This window comes from Erinaceus europaeus, chromosome 13 (genome assembly GCF_950295315.1).
Source record: "Erinaceus europaeus chromosome 13, mEriEur2.1, whole genome shotgun sequence".
Taxonomy (NCBI): Eukaryota; Metazoa; Chordata; class Mammalia; order Eulipotyphla; family Erinaceidae; genus Erinaceus; species Erinaceus europaeus.
The window spans coordinates 62,756,162-62,775,200 of NC_080174.1; the positions used below are offsets into that span (position 1 = coordinate 62,756,162).

Consider the following 19,039-nt stretch of genomic DNA (forward strand, 5'->3'; position numbering starts at 1 on the left):
TGGCTCTGATGAGCTCAGGGTTAGTTCCTGTACGGAGAAGCATTGGAAGTCAGCACTGTGCCTAAGCCCTGGAGCAGGGGCACATCCTGAGCAGGATGCAAATCGAGCAAGTGGTAGAGCCTGCCCTGGAGCCTGCTGAGCTGACCAGATAGCCACAGGCCAGGAACGTTCCAGTCGAAGCATTACCCCTCCCTGCTGAGCCCCGATATGCAAAGGGAGAAGTGAAGGGGGGGTGTGTGAAGAGAGAAGGAAGGACTCCTACCTTTCTTGTTTACTAGATCCCAACAGACAGGCAAGGACAGAAGAAAGGAATGATCATATTTCTATGAAGCACACACTGTGGGGCCTATCTATGGCAGCCACGTGGCATTCAGAGAGGGCTTATCCCTCTGGACAAACACCAGAACTCAGATCAGTGTGTGAGGAAGCATGAGGGATACTCTTTGGGTTCCCCACCCTCAGGTCTACAGGCCTGGACCAGGAGAGCCTGTCCCTATTGTCTTGGGAGGTAGGAGCTAATCAGGAAGCACTGGGCCTGGGTCTAAAGTCAAGTGCAAGGAAGAGAGCAAAGGAACTTGTATGCAGGGACATGTTCAACATACAGACCACACACATTCACTGACAAACCTGTAAACTCAGCCTGGGGCCAGGTGCTGGCAACAGAGATCTGTCAATGTTCCCAGGTAAGCCTCTGAAGTAGATGGTGGGCAGGGAGGGGACATGGAGGGACAGTGAGAGCCTCACACGGGTACCAGAGTTTGGAAAGTCTTGGAGAATGAGCAGAGAGTTGCCAGGTGAGAGGGACAATTGTAGGTCAGAGGGGACACCATTAGAACCAGTCAGGGGACTTTACCAGTTCACTGTGACAATGTCAGGCTTTTTCTTGGGAACTGCTAAAAAGTGTGTGTGTATGCATATATATATGTATCTGAAATTATGTAATTATGTAAATCATTACTTTACCATATATATTCTTTTATTTTTAACATTAATGGCTATATAGAGATAAATTGAGAGGGGAAGGGAAGGCAGAGTGGGAAAAAGACAGAGAGACACCTGCAGCCCTGCTTCACTACTTGTGAAGCTTTTCCCCTGCTGGTGGGGACCAGGGACTTGAACCTGGTTCCTTGTGCATTGTGATGTGTGCACTTAACCAGGTATACCACCCAGCTCCTCATATATTCTTTCTTACCAGAACATTGTTCAGCTCTAGGTTATGGTGGTACTGGGGACTGAACTTGGGACACTGGTTATATTATGCTGTCTCCTCAGATTATAAACTTATTTATTTATGAGAAAGATAGGAGGATGAGAGAGAAAGAACCAGATTTCACTCTGGTACATGTGCTGCTGTGGATTGAACTCAGGACCTCATGCTTGAGAGTCCAGTGCTTTGTCCACTATGGCACCTTTTGGACCACTGCCACTAAAAAGTGTTTTTTTTTTTTTTTTTCTTTAACTAATTAATTTATTTATTTGAAAGATAGGAGGAGAAGGAGAAAGAACCAGGCATCATTTTGGTACATGTACTACCGGGAATTGAACTCGAGACCTCATGCTTAAGAGTCCAGTGCTTTAGCCACTCTGCCATCTCCCAGACCACAACACTAAAAAGTCTTAACCAAGGTTGACAATGTTAAATTTTACAAAAGTCTTTCAGGCAGGAAGGTGGATGGGGCAGAAAGGCGCCAGAAGTGTCTGCAAGCACTCAAGAGAAAGGACTGACACGTAGTATGTGCCAGGTTCCAATCATGCCTGCACATGCACTGTCTTGTGGGGAGCCCTCAGGAAGTGATACTGTGACATTTAGAATAGAAGCTGGGGAGACTGAGTAGAATGACAGGGAGAAGGGTAAAGAGGATGCTAATTTCCAGCTGGTTACTCAGTGGATGGGCTGTTCCTTTGTGATGGGACTATAGGTAAAGAAGGGTGCAGGGAAGACTTGAGTCACTGTGCCTGGAAGAGCTGTGATCACTGCAGGTGCTCAATAAATGTTCTGCAAACGTGTCTGTGGACAGGCAGCTGGGCTGGAGCTCTTTAGGTCTTGGCAGGGAGATCATTTAAGAATGAGGACGAAGTGTTGAAGGGAGGGGACCAGGAAAGCGTGGTGTCCTGAAGCACAGACAGATGTGCTCACACAACACAGAGACAGACATACCCGGGGATACATGCTGTTTGCAACACTCTGCCTCCCTACCCAGGTCAACACACACACACACACACACACACACACACACACACACGTTTCTCTTCCTGGCATCCCTGAGTCAAGGAACTTGGTGCAGGCCTGTGCTGCTGCCTGTACTGTGTGCACCTGACCCAGGGGTGAGGCCTAAGCAGAAGGGCAGGTGGCTAACCCGAAGCCAGAGTGCAACACTCACCTCTTGAACAGGAGGATGGCGATGACAATGAGGATGATGAGGATAACTGCCAGGACGGGGCCTGTCACCCATAGCATCTCAGGCTCTTCCTGCTGCTGGGCTGGTGTCACCTGGACCACAATCTCATTGGAGTAGGGACTGGAGGCATAACGTTTCTGTGGCCGGTGGAGGAACAGTATTAAGTTTTAATCTTTTTTTTTTTTTTAAAACCAGATTATTCATCAGTTCTGTCTTATGTTGGTATAAGGGATTATACCTGGGTCTTCTCAGGTATAATACTGCCCAGCCTCAGAGCCTCAGGCATGAGAGGTTTTTTTCTTTTTCTTTTCTTTTTTTTTTTTTTTTTTTGCATACCCATTATGCTGTTCTCCCCACCCAGAATTGAGTTTTAGTAAGAGACACCTGACTTCTGTCCATCAAACCTGGGGAAAGGGCTCTGAGGCTGGGCAGTATAAGGCTGACCTGATTCCCCAGATCCTAAGAAGTTGATCTGAGTCTCACTAGGCTCAGCTGATATGACACCCAAAGGTGGAGTGGGTCTGGTTTTCTGGATCCGATGGAATTGGGGTCCCTGATGCAGCAGGTATTGACCCTTCTGGGCCTGCTCCAAGCTTGTACTCTCATGATGCTTGAGTGGCCTAGTCCTGGGTCAGGTCAGGGGCCCCAGGGTGCTGAATGAGCCCAGGTGACTCAGGCAGACCTGGTCCACAGGTTCCTTCAGGGAAGCGAGCACGAAACACTGGTAGCTCAGGTCTGGAGACAGAGGCCGGTTGTAGAAGCCCCGGTAGTTCTGCTTGTCTCCCAAGGTGAAGGTCTCAGGGAGCTCGTCCATTTGTGCAGCCACATACGGCTTCAACTTCTCTGCCTCCCGCCGCCGCCGGCGTCGTCTCTTCTGCTCCCCGCCCTGCTCGATGGCCTCTAGCAACTGATGGAGCAAACACTGGAGTCAGGTACGGCCCTGGGCCATCAGTCCCCTGGCCTGACGTTCTCTGTAAGGGTTCTGAGTTCAGCCTGGTCCTCAAGCCAATGTGAATAAAGCTGGACACCAAATAAGGGAGTGCTAGTCTTCCTGCCAAGTCAGTAAGACAGGTCCCTTTGAGCAACCTGCCCTCCACTCACAAAGGACTGGTCCCACAGCACTAGAAGAGGACGTGGGATATCCTGAATGCCCTGGGGGCTCCATTTCAGCTCCTCTGAGATCGCCACTCTCTCAGGACTCTAAAAGCCCATAGACTCTGACTCTCTAACCCACTCAGCTTCTTCCCACCCCAGGGAACCTCAGCAGACCCCCCCAGGGGATTCTCTGTTAAGTCTTGCAAGCATTTCCTGAACATTCCCTGGAGGCCAGTCCAGGTCCCAGCCTCCAGAGAGGGGACAGGCTGCCAGCCAGAGCTGGAGAGTGTGATTAAAAACAGGGCCACAGCTAGACCATCCCCTCCCCGGATACCTCATCCAGCTCCAGCTCCTCGGGCGTGTTCCAGCGAGGTGCCAGCATGCTCCCACCCACTCGGTCGATGGGCACCACCACAATGTAGAACCACCTAGGTGGGCAGATCGAGTGTCAGGATGCCATAGCCTGTGCTCAGCCCACCCAACACCTCAGACCCGTAGTCACCCACCTTATGAGCGAGGGCTCCTGCACTCGGGGCATGGAGAGGGTGAAACGGCCATCCTCGATGTAGTCTGAGGCAGGGAGGGGCTTGTGTGGCAGGAGGTCGGGGGACGTGCGGATGGACACAAGGTGCTGCAGCCCCCCAGCGCTGCTGCCTCGGTTCATCAGCACGAATGAATACTCTGTGTTAGGCTGCAGGTCCGAGATCAGCTTCCGCATTGAGTGCCCGTCCACCTCCACACTCTGCCCATTGTATAGGATCTATGGGGGTGAGGGTAGGGCGACAGAGCTCTGGGTGAGACTCATTACTGCAGCTTTGGGCACTCATGTGCAGAACAGGCCTAGAGTGACGGTAGGTGGCAGCTGAATGTCTGAGGTGGGCTATGCTGGCCTGACCCTCCCTCACGCACCTTGAAAGGTACAGCTGACTTATAGGAGTCAGGGACTTCCCAGCTGAGCAGCACAGACGTCTTCATTGCAGCAGCCACACGGAAATTCTTGGCAAACACTGCACAACACAAAGAGGGGTGAGTTAGGGGCAGTCATTTAACTGGATTGGCAGGGTGGGAAAGGTTCACTTTAACCCACCCAGGTACAGGGGCTTTGGGGGAGGCTGCAGGACAAGACACCCCATTCCCTGCCTCAATGCCTTTACCATGAGCACTGTGTGGGGGCAGGTGCCCTGGGCCAGACTTTCTGGAAGTGCTTGGGTAAAGGCTGGAGTGAAACACACCAAGTGAGAGTGACCAGAGGTCAGTGGGAGCTGGCCAGGAGGAGCAGGTAGCCGCGCAACAAGAGCATGGTAGCCAGAGCATGTTCACCTGAGGTCAGTGGGTCATGGCCCCGGTAGGTTAGTGGTGAGTGCACAAGAAAAGTGACGCAGCTGAGAGATCAGTGGGTCAAGGTCGAGAGAGATTGGAGGTCACAGCAGAGGTCAGCAGATCGAAAACAGCAGAAGTTATTTAGAGGATATGACACCAAGAAGGTGGCGCCCATTCGCTAGAGGTTAGTCATCATGGTCACAAGAGATGGGGAGGTCACACACCAGAGGCTGGTGGGTCACAGATGCCAGAGGTCAGTGAGTCAAGAGAGAGTAGAGGTCCCTGGCAAAGCCATATGCCTGCAGCACACACCTTGCTCCATAGGCATGGTCCGGGATTGGATGCTGGGGCTGAGTGGGCCAGCGCCCTTGCCAGTGTGAGCACGAACTTTGATGTCATATGTGGTATCCGGCACAAGACCAGAGAGCGTGAGGTGGGTGTCAGCAGTGACGTTTTGAAGGTCTTGCTGGCTGTTAATGTCACGGTACACCACAGTGTAGTTGGTGATGCGGCCGTTTCTCTCCGCCAGCACTGGGGGATCCCAGGTCAGCTCCATGGTGGAGGTAGTCATCACTGTCACACACAGGTTTTGGGGAAAACCACTGGGTGTGTCCTCAGGGGTTGTGATCTCCTTCTCAAACTCCTCCCCGGGGCCTGCCCGGTTCTTGGCGGCCAGCCGGAAGATGTAGGTGGCCCCCTTGTGCAGGCCTGTGACGGTGAAATGCTGGTCGTCCTTGCCAAAGTCTATGGTGGTGGGCTGTGCTTCGTCAGTCCGGCGGTACTGCAGCCGGTAGCCCAGCAGCTCGCCGGGCAGCTCCTTAGGTGGGTGCCACTGCAGCAGGGCAGTGTTCATGGCCGTGGTGCTGACCATCATGGTAGGTCGGCCTGGGACTGAACAACCACTCGTGGGGCTCTGGAGTCAGCTGCCCTGCTTGTGCCCCCTCCCGCAGCTCTGCCCCTGTCCCTGACTCACCTGCCCCCGTTGTAGTAACAATCCTGGGCTTGCTCCGGGCACCGTCCCCTTTGGTGGTGTAGGCGGCCACGGTAACAGAGTAGGTAGTCTCTGGGGTCAGGCCACTGATGGTGGTTTCCTGGCAGGGGGAGGAGGGATCCATTCCCATCACAGGGAAACAAAGAGAGGCCCGACCATGCCAGCCAGCTAAGGGCCTCAGGCAGAGGGGAGACCTCAGCACACACAGAGCCCAAGGTCCTGGGAGAGGGGCTCTGCAAGGCTGGCAGGTGGGGTGTGTGCCAGGGGAACCCCACCCACGTCAGGAGCTGCCAGCCTGGGGCAGACAGCTCCCTTTCAGATGAGAACAAAGAGCCGCACTGTTCCTTTAGTCCATTGTACTGTGAATGACACCTCCGAGGTCTATGCACACACGCAGGGCAGAGAGCCTGGCACGCACGCAGCATCGCACATGGCTGTTGGCACGCCCATGCACGCAGTCTGCAGCTCCTCCTGCCTGAGCAGGTGGACAGCTGCCTGCAGATACGAATGCACACACATGCACACCCACAGAGCAAGATGAAAGGGTGGTGGGCAAGGTGCCACCTTGCAGGACCAGATCAGGACCCCATCTGACTCCCATCTAGATACTGGCTCTAACAACACCTTATGCCCTGTGATACCTCCTGAGAGCGGAGAGAAAAGACAGGGAACTCCTGCCACAGGAAAAAGATCTCCCTATTGACCCCCGTGATCCCTCACTCAGCCAAGTCAGTGTTCCCCTGCCTTGACAGGCCCTGCCCGTATACCCATCTCCAGCCAAGGCATTGTTTCTGGACATGCGCAAGAAACACCACAGGAGGCCAAGCCACACCACACAGAGGGAAGAGTGGGGAGTAGAGAGAGGACCCCAGTACAGTGGGGACAGAGCTGTCACCACCAACCCTGGTGCCCCTCTAGCTCTGAGCCTCGGGTGGGAGCCATGGCAGCCAACACCAGCCTCTCACAGGCCCCTCCTGCTCCAGCTGGAGGGTCTCCCAGGGCTGGGGCTCTAGAACCATCCATGTTGGGACCCGGCTCCCCAGACTCCCCTCCCAGCCTGGGCCTTGAAGCAGGTGATTTGTCACTCTAGGAATCAATAAGGCCTAACGATCAGGATCGGATTTAACTCCATCCCTGTCTGGCCAGAGCAGGGGCCAGGCCCTGGTCGATCATGAACATTGGACTCAAACTGCTGCTCGACAGGCGAGAGGGAAGGATTAGAGAAAGTGCCAATCGCTGCTCAGCTCGGTGCTAGAGCCTGAACACCAATTTTCTCGGGATGTGGTTGGTGCCCTGTGGATCCTGGCGGCTCAGGCTGGGAGGAATGGCGGGGAGAGGGAGTGTCCCACGAGCCCAGCCTGACCCAGGCTTTGCCCCGCTTGCACACCTGTTACTTACATAGTCCTCGGACTCCTCTGGTCGCCACTGAGAGCGGGGGGAGGGAGAGAAAGGGAGACAGGAGGTGAAGGACTCTGACCTAGAGGGGGCCTGGGCTGGGGCAGGTAGGTGGAAGGTGTGGGTCTCTGCAGAGCCCATGGGGACAGCACTCCAGGCCCATCTTCAATCATCCAGTCCCTGCCTCACCAGTCCAACTGTTGAGTGTAGGGTTGAAGGAGACAGGGAGAGCTGGAAGGCAGACTGAGCAGGGGAGAGGTCACCAGGATGCAGGGGATTAGAGAGTGTCTTGTGGAAGGAAGGTGTGGATGGGGCTAAACAGTTTAGCAGAGGAGAGGAAAGACATTGATAAAGTAGGTTTATGTCTTGGCTTGTTTGGGGGCAATCTCAGCCTATACCTGCCATGGTCTATTTTCCTCTCTCAAAAGTACCTCTGTTGTGACCACTGATTATACAGCTAGACTGTGGGGCTGGGGACAGATGGCTAGGAGGGCAGGCTGGCCAGTGAGTGAGATGATGAAGGTTTTGAAGGACAAGTTCAGAGCCTGGGCCAACTCCACAAGCATTTAGTACACTTTGCTGGAGGTGCCCAAGAATCAAAGGAGGAAGACATGCTTTTGGGTTGAAAATGTTGCTAAGCTTTGGATATCTTTTTTGGGGTGTGTTAGTTGAATGAATAAATTAGTAGTGGTAGTGGGGCTCCATTCTGTGGCCCTGCAGCTTGGAGGCATAGGGGCTGACTCTGTCTAGCACAGTATAGGGAAATGGTCTGTGAAATTTTCAGACTAGAAGCACTATTAAGATCCTCTGTCCCACCCCCCTTTTATGTGTTGGTCTGCCTACATCCAGGGTCCTAGTTCCCCTTGTTTGTGGGGAATGTCTTTGTAATCAAGATGGGACAAGCTGTAGAAGGTGGTCAGACACAGGTCTTTGCTGGCCACAGTCACTTTCAATGGGTGGCTGGGTCCACTTCTGCTTTTGGTCCCGTCTATGGGACCTGTCTAAGCCAGGCCAAGCACGGAGGTGCCGGGGTAGAGTGAGAGAGAAGAAAAAGGCAAAGGCAAAAGGGGGGGGGGGGTAAAATAACAAGAGAACACAAGGTGGAAGGAAGCAGAGGGAGAAGAGAATCAGACTGACAAAACAATCAGTGAAATTTAAAGAGAAATGAGAAAACAAAAGCCATGGAAAAGGGGGAAAGGATGTGGTGAGCTGGAGGTATATGTGAAAGGAGGTGGGTTTGGCCATGTACTTTGGGGAAGCATGTGCCTCATTCTCTCAGAGCTGACGGGGCCCTGGGCTGAGCAGATGGTGCTGTGGAAAGAGAGGCTTCGATGTCCTTGACAGGATGCTCAGGGGATATCTGGGCCCTGTGGCCTAACTGGGGACCAGGTCCCATCTGCTCTCTTACTGGCTTGGCCGGCCTGTCCTCTTCAGTTGGTTCCCCAGGAGTCTGTGTTATAATATCCCCCATCACAAGATGTCCAAGGCCAAGGGGACAATAATGTCCCTCACCTCATGGTCCTTACCTCTTCAAACTATCTGGGACCCGAAGGGGGCATCCAAAGTGGTCTCTCTGGAAACTCACTGGCTGCAGCTGTGTGGCTAGCACCCCAGGATGGGAGGGGCAGAAGGGAGCCCATTCCAGGCATGTTTCTGGGTGGGTGTGACAGCTGAGGCTCCAGGAAGAGCCTTTGACCTGCCCCAGGAATGCAGATGGGTGCACACTGCACCCCACCAGCCCCTGATTTTGTCAGAGCTGAACAGGCTGAGGGAAGGAAGAGGGACACCCTTTGGCCAGAAAAGAATCTTACTTCAATGGGCTGAGCCCAGCCAGAGGCATGAAGTGTGTGGGTGAATCCACTGCTAATCATAGCGTGAGCTCTCACCCAGTCAGGTAGGTGGGGAAAGCTGGGGTGGGTGGCAGGGGGTGTGTGCATGTGAGTTCCATTCCCTAAAGCTGGCTCAGTATTATCTTTCTGCATTCCCTCCACCCCACCTTCAACCAGGCCCTATTTGGATGGGGAGAGCTTTAGAGCAGACCTTACTTGGTGTTCTGACTCTTCTACAGTGTATTCTGAATGAGAACTGGCAATAACATTTACAACACGTTTTTCTCATATACTTGCTTTCTTCTTCTTTTAATATTTATTTATTTATTCCCTTTTGTTGCCCTTGTTGTTTTATTGTTGTAGTTATTACTGTTGTTATTGATGTCGTCGCTGTTGGATAGGACAGAGAGAAATGGAGGGGGGGAAGACAGAGAGGGGGAGAGAAAGATAGATACCTGCAGACCTGTTTCACCACCTGTGAAGCGACTCCCCTGCAGGTGGGGAGCCGGGGGCTCGAACTGGGATCCTTACTCTGGTCCTTGCGCTTTGCGCCACGTGTGCTTAACCCGCTGCGCTACTGCCTGACCCCCAATACACTTGCTTTCTTATCCAAGCTCAGTTATCTACTTCTTGGGAAATTCTGAACCAACTAAGTAACTTTCTAGTATCCTAGGTTCTTTACCTGAACAGCAAACTAATGATCAGAGCACCCCCAAGAACCTTTCTCTAAGTTTGGGGGGGCAGATTCCCAGCCCCTGAGAACAGAAGTTCTCAGAGAGGGAGATGTCAAGCAGGGTGGCAGGCCCAAACCTTGAGAACAAAAATTAGGGCCTGAACCACCCTTCTTGGGGGCCAGGTGCAGAGCAGCACCCCAGTTCGGTTATTAACAGAAATGTGCAGTGGCCACAAGCCACAAAGAGGGAGACTCTAGCCCAGGAGGGCTCTTTCTGCCTATGACTATGGGAGGACTGGCTGTCTAACCCAGTACTGTGGACTGAGAAGGCACATCCTAAAAGCCTAGGAGGAGATCTGGAGGGGGCTGAAGCTTGGGCAACGGTGACAATGGAGGTCTGGGTGAGAGGTGACTTCTGGGATGAGACTGCTTCCACAGCATAAGGAGCTGGCGGAGTCTGGGGTAACACAGAGCCTGGGCAAGAGGGGGATATTTCTGGCACCCAGCCTTCACCTCTTACTCTCTGTTTTCTACATCCTGGTGCAATAGCCCTACTAAGGGCAGATAGAAGAGGGAAGCAAACTCAGGAGAGGATGAATGTGCTGACCCCACCCCCTCCCACCCCAAATTGTCTGCATACCTGGGCCTCAGACAGCATAACATCCTGGATGATGGGTGGGCCTCGGGGCTCACCATTTTCTAGCCGCACATAGGTGACCTGGTAGCCTCGGATCTGGCCATGCTGCTTGCTGGGGACGGGCAGCTTCCAGGAGACGTGCACTGCAGTGGAGTTCAGGGGTTCTACCTCTACCTTCCGTGGTGGTCCACTGGGCACTGGGGACCGGCAAGAGAAGGAAGTCAGGTCTGATGGAAGCATCCTGGCTCAGGTGGGCACAACATACTCCAGGGCCTTGCCTTTGTATCCTGACTTCCCAGGAAAGGTCCTTTTGGACCTCAGACTGATCCTGGTGATGAATGGGGCAGGGGGAGGGGCAGGGAGGAGTCCTGCTGGCATAGGGAGGCAAGTGGAGTGGAATTCCAGGCCTTTGATCATTCCAAACTGAGTACAACCTGTCCCACTGGGTCCCCTTGACATGCTAATGTCAATCCAGAGTGGTCTTGTTGATTCTAAGAGTCTGCCTCTTGCACCAGCCTTCTCAGTCTAGGCTTTTCAAATCTTAGGTGGAGCTATTTTTCACACCTTAGGCTGGTAAGGAAAGTTACAGATGTTAGCAGGCAGGTGTCACTCCCACCATATCATACCTCAGCTATGTTTCCCAGTCTCTGTCATTAAGCTTGTACCAGAAAAAGTTTTTCTGGGGCCACGAGAGGCAAGGCCCCAAGGTATGAGGTGAGAGGTATCCCTTCCCAGCTTCCTTGGCTGCCTACCGTCTTCATCGGTGCGCACCAGCACCGGGTTGCTCTCAGGGCCGGGCCCCACGTCCGTGTGTGCCCGCACCCATACCCGGTACTCCGTCCACTTCTCCAGGCCCACCAGGTCCCAGCTGGAGTGCTCTCGGCTGATGCTGTCCACCACATGCCGCCCGCGGTCCTCGCCGTCCACCGCCTCGTAGGCCACCGAGTACTGGGTGATCACGCCGTTTTGGCTGTCAGCCGGCGGCGGGACCCAACTTACCCGGATGGTGGTGGAGCCCGTGCTCACACAGGTCACCTTCTGGGGAGGGGCGGAGGGGGCTGGGGAAGACAAATGGGGGGAAGCAGGCAGATGGAGGGTGGGGGTCACAGGCATGGCAACACATCACAGAGGATGGGAAACTCACCCAGGTAGGCTACTCCCTAAGTGCAGAATGGACACCCTGGGGCCCCTCCAGGCAGCTTGCTGCCAATGCTACCAGACAGCCTGGCTCCTTCTGGACCTCAGGTTCTTGTCACATACAAAAGATCCACATGCATGCACACACATACACACACTTGCACACAGTGTCTACCATATGCATATGGTGTCTTTCACACATATGGGGCTGTAACTCATCGCCTCACACACACATATGCTGTCTCACACAATGACACATGGCATCAGATATACACAAGCACGGGCCCCTGCCTTCCCGCTCACACACACAAGCACATGCAGAGGGTCCCTCCAGCTGCTGTGCCCACAGGTCTTCCCTGCGGCTGCTGTAGTGCAAAGCTATCTGAACAGGGAGCCAGAGGCTGGAGGCTTGTGGCCCCTGCAGTAGTTAGAAAACTGCCTGAAGGGGTAAGGAGGTGTTAACACTTGTTAAGACTTGGGTTCAAACCCCCAGTCCCCACCTGCAGGGGAGAAGTTTCAAGAGTCATGAAGCAGTGCTACAGGTGTCTCGTTTTCTCTCCTTATCCTCTCAATTTATTTTTATCTCTACCCAATAGAGAAAGAGAAAGAAAAGAAGAAAGGGAGGGAGGGGAGAGAGAGAGAGAGTGAGAAAGAGTGTAAGAAAGGAAGGTGGTTTGAGCCCCAGGCTCTCCAACTGAGGGGGGTCGCTTCAGGTCTTCAGGTGTTGTCTATCTTTCTCTCCCCCTCCTCTCTCAATTTCCCTCTGTCCTATCCAACAACAACAATGAGGAAAAAAAATAGCTGATAGGAGCAGTGGATTCGTAGTGCAGGCACCCAGCCCCAGGAAGGAATGGGGCAGGGAGGAAGAGAAAATGCCTAACAGGTGTTTTCATAGAGTGGGTTCCCAGGACAACAAGAAGCAGGTCAGTGCCCCACTTGATCCCCATGACATTTTGGGAACCCAGGACGTCTTTACCTTAAGTGCTGCCAATACCCCATGTACAAGTGATCAAGTGACTTCAGCATCCCCTTTCACCCACTGGCTAGAGTCCCTCACGGCAAGGCTTTTTCTTCCAGGGCACTGCTGTGGTCATATCCAGGATACTGCCATTCTCAGGAATGACCCTGTCTACCAAACCACAGCCACTGCACCCTGAGGGAACCTCTGTCTACTGACCTCCTATCTCCACAGTCCCTTATCATCAGTGTTGGCACCAAGGCCCATCATGCGCATTCTGTGCTCCAGCCTGGCCACACTAGCTCTGGGTGGTGGCATACCTGGTTAAGTGCACAAGGACCCAGGTTCAGTCCCCACCTGCAGGGAGAAAGCTTCACAAGTGGTGAAACAGTGCTGCCAGTTACCCCACTCCCAGCTCCCCTTCTCTCTCAACTTCTTTGTCCCTATCCAAATAAATAAAAATATTTAGGGGGAAAAAACCTAATTCCCTGCCTTTTCCAGGTGGCACTGGGACAAAATGGTATCTTCCTTACTTCTTCTTCTTTTTTTTTAAAGATAGAGACAGGTATAGACAGAAAGTGACAGAGACCACAGGACCACAGCACCAAAGCTTCCTTCAATGCAGTGGGTACTGGGCTCTAACCTTTGCACATGGCAAAGCAGCACACTACCCAAGTGAGATATTTCACCGGCCTGCAGGTTGGCATCCTGTGAGCACATTTCCTGTGGCCTCATCTGCATCTCATGCTGCTCTTTGCCAGGTTCACTATCCCACCTGGCACAGAGTAATTTAGACTACCGGCATGTTCCTCAAACCCTTATAGCCTACCATCTCTCTTTATATCTACACACAACCCTGTCTCCTACTCTGTAAACTACTCCCCAAACAGCTCCCTGTTTCCTAATACAGCCTACCTCCTCTTCCATCACCTGTGCCCTACCCTGTTCCTTACTTACTGAACCTCCAATGATTCACCCTTCCATTCCCTTTTTGAATTTTCATTTAAGTATTTAGACAGGGGGACACCAGCAGCATTGCTTCAGCACTCTTGAAGCTTTCCCCCTGCAGGTCGGGACTGGGGGCCTTAACCCAGGTCCTTGTGTATGGTTACGTTTGCTAAAGCCAGATGTGCCACCACCTGGTCCCCCTTTCCCCTATTCTTTACATCTATCTATGGACTCATCTCTAATAGCATAATATGTTCCAAGATTTCCCCATCTTAAAAGATAAGATCCTGGGGGTTGGGCAGTAGCATAGCAGGTTAAAAGCTCATGGTGCGGAGCGCAAGGACCGGTGTAAGGATCCCGGTTCCAGCCCCTGGATCCCCACCTGCAGGGGGGTCACTTCACGAGTAGTGAAGCAGGTCTGCAAGGTGTCTTCCTCTCCCCCTCTGTGTCTTCCCCTTCTCTCTCCATTTCTCTCTGTCCTATCCAACAGCAACAACAATAATAACCACAACAATGATAAAACAACAAGGGCAACAAAAGGGGAAAAAAAAAGTCTACAGGAGCAGTGGATTCATGGTACAGGTACCGAGCCCCAGCAATAACCCAGGAGGCAAAAAAAAAAATTTGTCCTGTGCCACATAACCCCCTCCTGGCTAAATATCCCATATCTGAACTATGTATTTTTCTTCCTTAGCTCCCACACTCACCTACAGAGCCCGGACTGGCTTCAGCCCTCATGTCACCTCTTGCTGGATCCACTCCACCATGTCACTAGTTCCCTTATATCTTTCTGTCTCTGACGACTCAGCAGCAGGACTAACTAACTGAATCTCTCTTCTAGTTTCCAAGGATACTCCCCTCTCCTGGACCACCTACATCTCTTTCTAGTTTTTTGTTTTTGCCCAATCCAGGGCTTCTCTGCTCTGGGATGACTTTTTCAGATATAGACACACAGAAGCAGGCAAGAAACCACAGCACTTAAGTTTTCTTCAATGTAGTGGGGTTGTACCTGAACCTGTGTCGAGTTCATGGAAAAATAGTACACTGCCCAACCTTTGCTCACTCAGTTTCTTTCACCTCCAGTCCATGTTTCCTATAGCCTGCCAAACATCACCGAAGCACCATATGGTATCTTGGCATGGGTGCCTGCAGTCAGGTGTGCTCTTTGTACCCGCTTTTGTCTGTTTTCTACCTTAGGGAATGGTACTGCTCTCCTCCCAGGTTTATACAGCAGATACACTTCCCCCTTCCTCAGTCCCCCACAACAAATCAATCACCCAGTTGCAGCTAGTCGGCAACCCAGCAGGTCCTCAACTCCAACACCACTGCTCCATCTCAGCTGCCATTTTTCACCTAGGATACTGCAAAGCTTCCTAGCTGGTGCCCAGCTGTCCCATATCCATTCTCACAGGGCAGGCAGTCAGCCCTCCCACTTGTCCCCAGGTCTGAGGCCCTGACTGCTGTGTTCTGGCATCTGTTCCAGCCACACTGGCCTGCTGCTGCCCCTAACCACGGCCAAAGTACCTTCTTAGCTCCAGGATTTCCACACCTAAGACCTCTGTGTCATCCTCCCAGAACCTCAGACCTGATGAGGTTCCTATCTCCCTCATCTCTACTGTTTGCCTCCTCTACAGCGCTCCACACAAATGTAATCAAACATTCATTTGGATAATTGCAAGTTTAACATCTGCCTGCCCAACTAGGTAGTAGGCTCCCCACAGGCATGGGCCACATTGGGGTCCAGCAAGAGACAGCAGATGCTTGTAAAATGATTACCAATGTCAGGGTACACATGGCCTCCTGAAATCACTGGCACATTTGTACACAACCCCATGCCACAGACCCTGCAGCATTTAAGGTCATGATGTCATCAGGGCCACAGTGCTGCAACCCAGCCAGCCATATACCCACAGTTCTGAATCACACAAAACCTCATACACTATGAGGGTTGACTGACTACACTGTTGGTGGTTCCAGGATGGTGATCAGGAGCTGTAGAGACCACAAAATGGGTCACAACACATGTGCATACACGGTCAAACACACACTTGTGGCACCAGAGTCTCCTACTTGTATTTACACACACACACACACACGCACACGCACACGCACACGCACACGCACACACACACACACACAAATAAGCTGTCACCCAAATGATCTTTTAGGTGGTTACATAGACAACTGGCCATATTTGATCATTTGGTTTCATCCTCACAGACAAGTTCCTATGTGCACTTGGCCCAGTGTGATCACATGTCTCACTAGTACTTCTAGTGTGGGTGGGGCATGAGACAGGGAACATGGAGGAATGGGGGAGATGAGACATGGAAATATAGGGAAGGAGGGCACCTATCAAAGCAGGTCTGGGACACGGTGAGCGTGGTGATTCCTCCACTGAGGAGGACCCAGTCAACTAGCGTGACCAGTGCAGACAGAGGTAGGGGAAGGAGATGAGTCATGACACAGAACTTACCTGCTGGGGGGGGAGGGTGCTGGGGAGGGGACAAGGCAGGAGCCAGGCAGGGAGAAGCAAAGGCTACCTGGACGCAGACTAGAGGGCACTTACCTGTCCCTCTCTTGGGGTCCAGGCCCAGAAGACAGAGTCCAGACCATAGTCCAATCCAGGGCCCAGGAAACCTCACCACCCACCTGACTGAGGGGAAGTGTGTGTGCATGTGTGCGTGTGTATGTCTATGTCCTAGCCCAACTGTGGCAGGCAGTGGCCTCGGGAGACACTTACTGGACTGTGCTGTTCGGGCTTCAATGGTGGGGGTGAAGACACCCACCCCCAAGTCGGAACGGGCGGCCAGCTGGAAGCGGTACAGCGTGTCAGGCTTCAGATCTTCTAGAGTGTAGGAGGAGGTAGGGTCGAAGGTCACCTTGTGCTGGAAGAGCAGGGAGCATTCACTGACTGCTCTGACCTCAAAGGTCACTCAGGCTATTCCCCATCATGAGCCACGGCTGATCCCTTGCACCCTGTGTGGCTCCAGGGCTGGCTCCATGCCACATGGCTATACAGGGGTTCCCAGTCTGGCAAATGACATGGTCACTTCCAGACACACATGCCACTGAATGCCTGGGTCACATGGCCCCAGAGAGAACTTCAGAGTTCTTCCAGTGCCATTAGAGTCACAGAACCAAGGAGACCCAAGGACAGACCTAGAGACTTTGTCCCTGGCCAGGCATGACAAAGACACATAGAGGCCACGTGAGCCACAAAATCCTACAGAGAACCCAAAAGTGTAGACTCCACAGTCTGCCCAGTGAGCCCATCCATCACAAACCCTTAGGGACCAGGAGGGTCTCCTGTCTGTCTCTGTCAAGGGCTCACCTGCTGGTCTTCATCCTCTGCCGCCCAATACACCAGTTCATACTTGACAATCCGTTCCTGCGGTGGCAGCAGCCACGAGAGCTGGATCCTGGTGTCTGATTCTGCCTCAGCTTGGAAGTCTGCTGGCTGGGCAGGCACTGCAAAGTCCCCCAACATCAGATGCTGTCAGGCCCGCCAACAGCCCTGACCCGCGCAGCCCATCCAGCATTCCAAGTGTCTGTGGATGATGGGACCATCACCTCATTTTCCCACAGCCTTTGAGCCCACGGCCAGAGGAGGTGCCTGCATAGCCCTGTCTCTCCACCCAATGGGCAACACAGCCCCGCCCAACCAGTACCTACCTCCTTGCTGTGTCTTGACCTGGATGGTGGGGCTGGGCGGGCCATCTCCCACAGCAGTGAAGGCCAGCACGCGTAGGCTGTAGGTGATGCCAGGCAGCAGACTGCCCACAGTGGTGAGGAGGCCCGCGTCTGTGTTGTGCTTGTGCCAGGCACTTAGGGGACGGCGGGAGTCAGGAGTGTAGTAGACGCGGTAGCCACGCACCAGACCATTGGGCTCCTCCGGTGGCTCCCACTGCACCAGCATGGTGCTGGCACTCAGCATGCGGGCCTGCACGCGGCGCGGCGGGCTGGAGGGTGCTTGCTCCCCCGTGCGGGCCCGCACCACATCACTGGGGGACCCTCTCCCAATGCTGTTCACCGCCAGCACTCGAAAGGTGTATTCGGAGAAGGGACTGAGGCCACCGATGCTGTAGCGGGTGGTGGCCACGCCATCCACCTCCTGGAAGGGGCCATCTGTGCCTGCTGCCCGGTACTGGATGCCATAGTAGGACATGGGCTCAGAGTTCCCAGAGTCCCAGGTCAGGGTGACACTGGTGGCAGTCGTCTCTGTCACCACAAGGTCAACTGGAGGCTTTGGTAGGGCTAGAGACACAGAGGGAGGCTCAGGGCCACTGAAAGTCATGGCTCTAGGAAGCCTCCCTTCCCTACAGTCATCCACCTACAGCCTGCCTTGCAGAGTGGCTTGGAAACCTGTGAGCTCTGAGGGACCCCAGTAGGTGGTAATCTAGCCTTTTACTACCCACAGGAACAGCCAATGCCTGCCACCATCAGTTCTGGGACACAGAAGATCCTTACATCAATCTACCAAGCAGACTAAGGATGTGACCCAGTCTCACACAGGGATCCTGTAAAGATCTGCCTCTGGAGCTCAGGGTCTCATCTGCTAGTGGCAATGTGTAATGAGCGGGAGAAGGGGAAGTGCAAGAGGAGGATGTCTCTGCAGTGATAGGAGCAGGGGAGATAGCATAATGGTTATACAAATGGCTTTCGTGCCTGAGGCTCTGAGGTGCCAGGTTCAACCTCAGGCACCACCATAAGCCAGAGCTGAGTAGTACTCTGGCAATAATAATAATAATAATAATATTTTAAAATTAAAAAAAGAAAAATAAGGAATGATGGAATCTCATATACCCAGTAACTTGGCTCAAACAGAAGGCATGTCCCAAATCCATTCAACAAATAATTATCTAGTGCTTACCAAGCACGAGGTACTTATGCTAGGGCTTAGGACATGATAGCATAGTCGATCCCTGCTCTCATAGGCAGTAGAATGAGAAAGAAGAATTAATGAGCTCACGAATGTGACTCTGGTACATGTGAGGAGAGCAGAGACAGAAAGGAAACAGGGACTCTGCTCAGATAATATGATCAGAGCTGAAGCCCAGAGAGTGAGGTGGGGCCAGCAGCATGGAGGGCTAGTGAGGAGTACCAGGCTGGGGAAGGGAGGGAGAGAAAGGTGCAGAGGAACTTTAACCTGAGAGCAGTAGAAAGTCACTGGAAGGTGCTCCACCCTTTCTAAAAAAGGAGAAAAATGACCACTTGAGGGTCAGAGAGGGAGGCAGCTTGGAGGTAGTGCTCATGCCTTGCACTACATATAATAAAGCAGTGCTCTAGCCTTCCTCTCTCATTAAAAATAAAAACCACTCAAGGTGCAGAATGGAAGGAGAAATCAAAGAGAGGGAGAGAAGAATCAGGGAGCCCAGGGGTCTGCTACATAAGCATGCCTGTCCCAGGGGTCGGAGGGAAGAAGTCACTTCCTTCGTTTCTCTCTCATCACATTCTCCTTGTCAGAGATGGTAACCTCAGAGTCTACTGCTAAGTAGTGGCTTAAGGGTGTGTGCGTGTGCAGGTAAATTGTGGGATCAATTCACCTGATTCATGTCACTATCCTGTCATTGACCTCTGTGTAGTTCTGGGCCTCCATTCCCTCACTTGTGACATGGGAATAATAAAAAAGACAGCATCTATCTCCTAGGGTACAC

The 19,039-nt window shown here is 52.9% G+C and overlaps 1 protein-coding gene across 8 annotated transcripts in view; it reads right to left on the reverse strand.

The window, feature by feature from the left end:
- The window catches only part of PTPRF (protein tyrosine phosphatase receptor type F), a 103,306-nt gene that overhangs the window by 18,885 nt on the left and 65,382 nt on the right, over positions 1-19,039 (reverse strand). For 4 of the 8 annotated variants that reach the window (XM_060206051.1, XM_060206053.1, XM_016193512.2 and 1 more), the window contains 13 exons: positions 17,058-17,639; positions 16,717-16,853; positions 16,126-16,270; positions 11,092-11,397; positions 10,343-10,536; positions 7,204-7,230; positions 5,788-5,905; positions 5,127-5,705; positions 4,404-4,501; positions 4,001-4,254; positions 3,829-3,922; positions 3,082-3,306; positions 2,382-2,536 (listed from right to left, as the gene is read on the reverse strand). In XM_060206051.1, coding sequence (XP_060062034.1) covers positions 2,382-2,536; positions 3,082-3,306; positions 3,829-3,922; positions 4,001-4,254; positions 4,404-4,501; positions 5,127-5,705; positions 5,788-5,905; positions 7,204-7,230; positions 10,343-10,536; positions 11,092-11,397; positions 16,126-16,270; positions 16,717-16,853; positions 17,058-17,639 — 2,914 coding nt within the window. The remainder of the gene's footprint in view (positions 1-2,381; positions 2,537-3,081; positions 3,307-3,828; positions 3,923-4,000; positions 4,255-4,403; positions 4,502-5,126; positions 5,706-5,787; positions 5,906-7,203; positions 7,231-10,342; positions 10,537-11,091; positions 11,398-16,125; positions 16,271-16,716; positions 16,854-17,057; positions 17,640-19,039) is intronic. The other 4 variants (XM_060206052.1, XM_060206054.1, XM_060206056.1 and 1 more) reach the window with 3 other exon arrangements.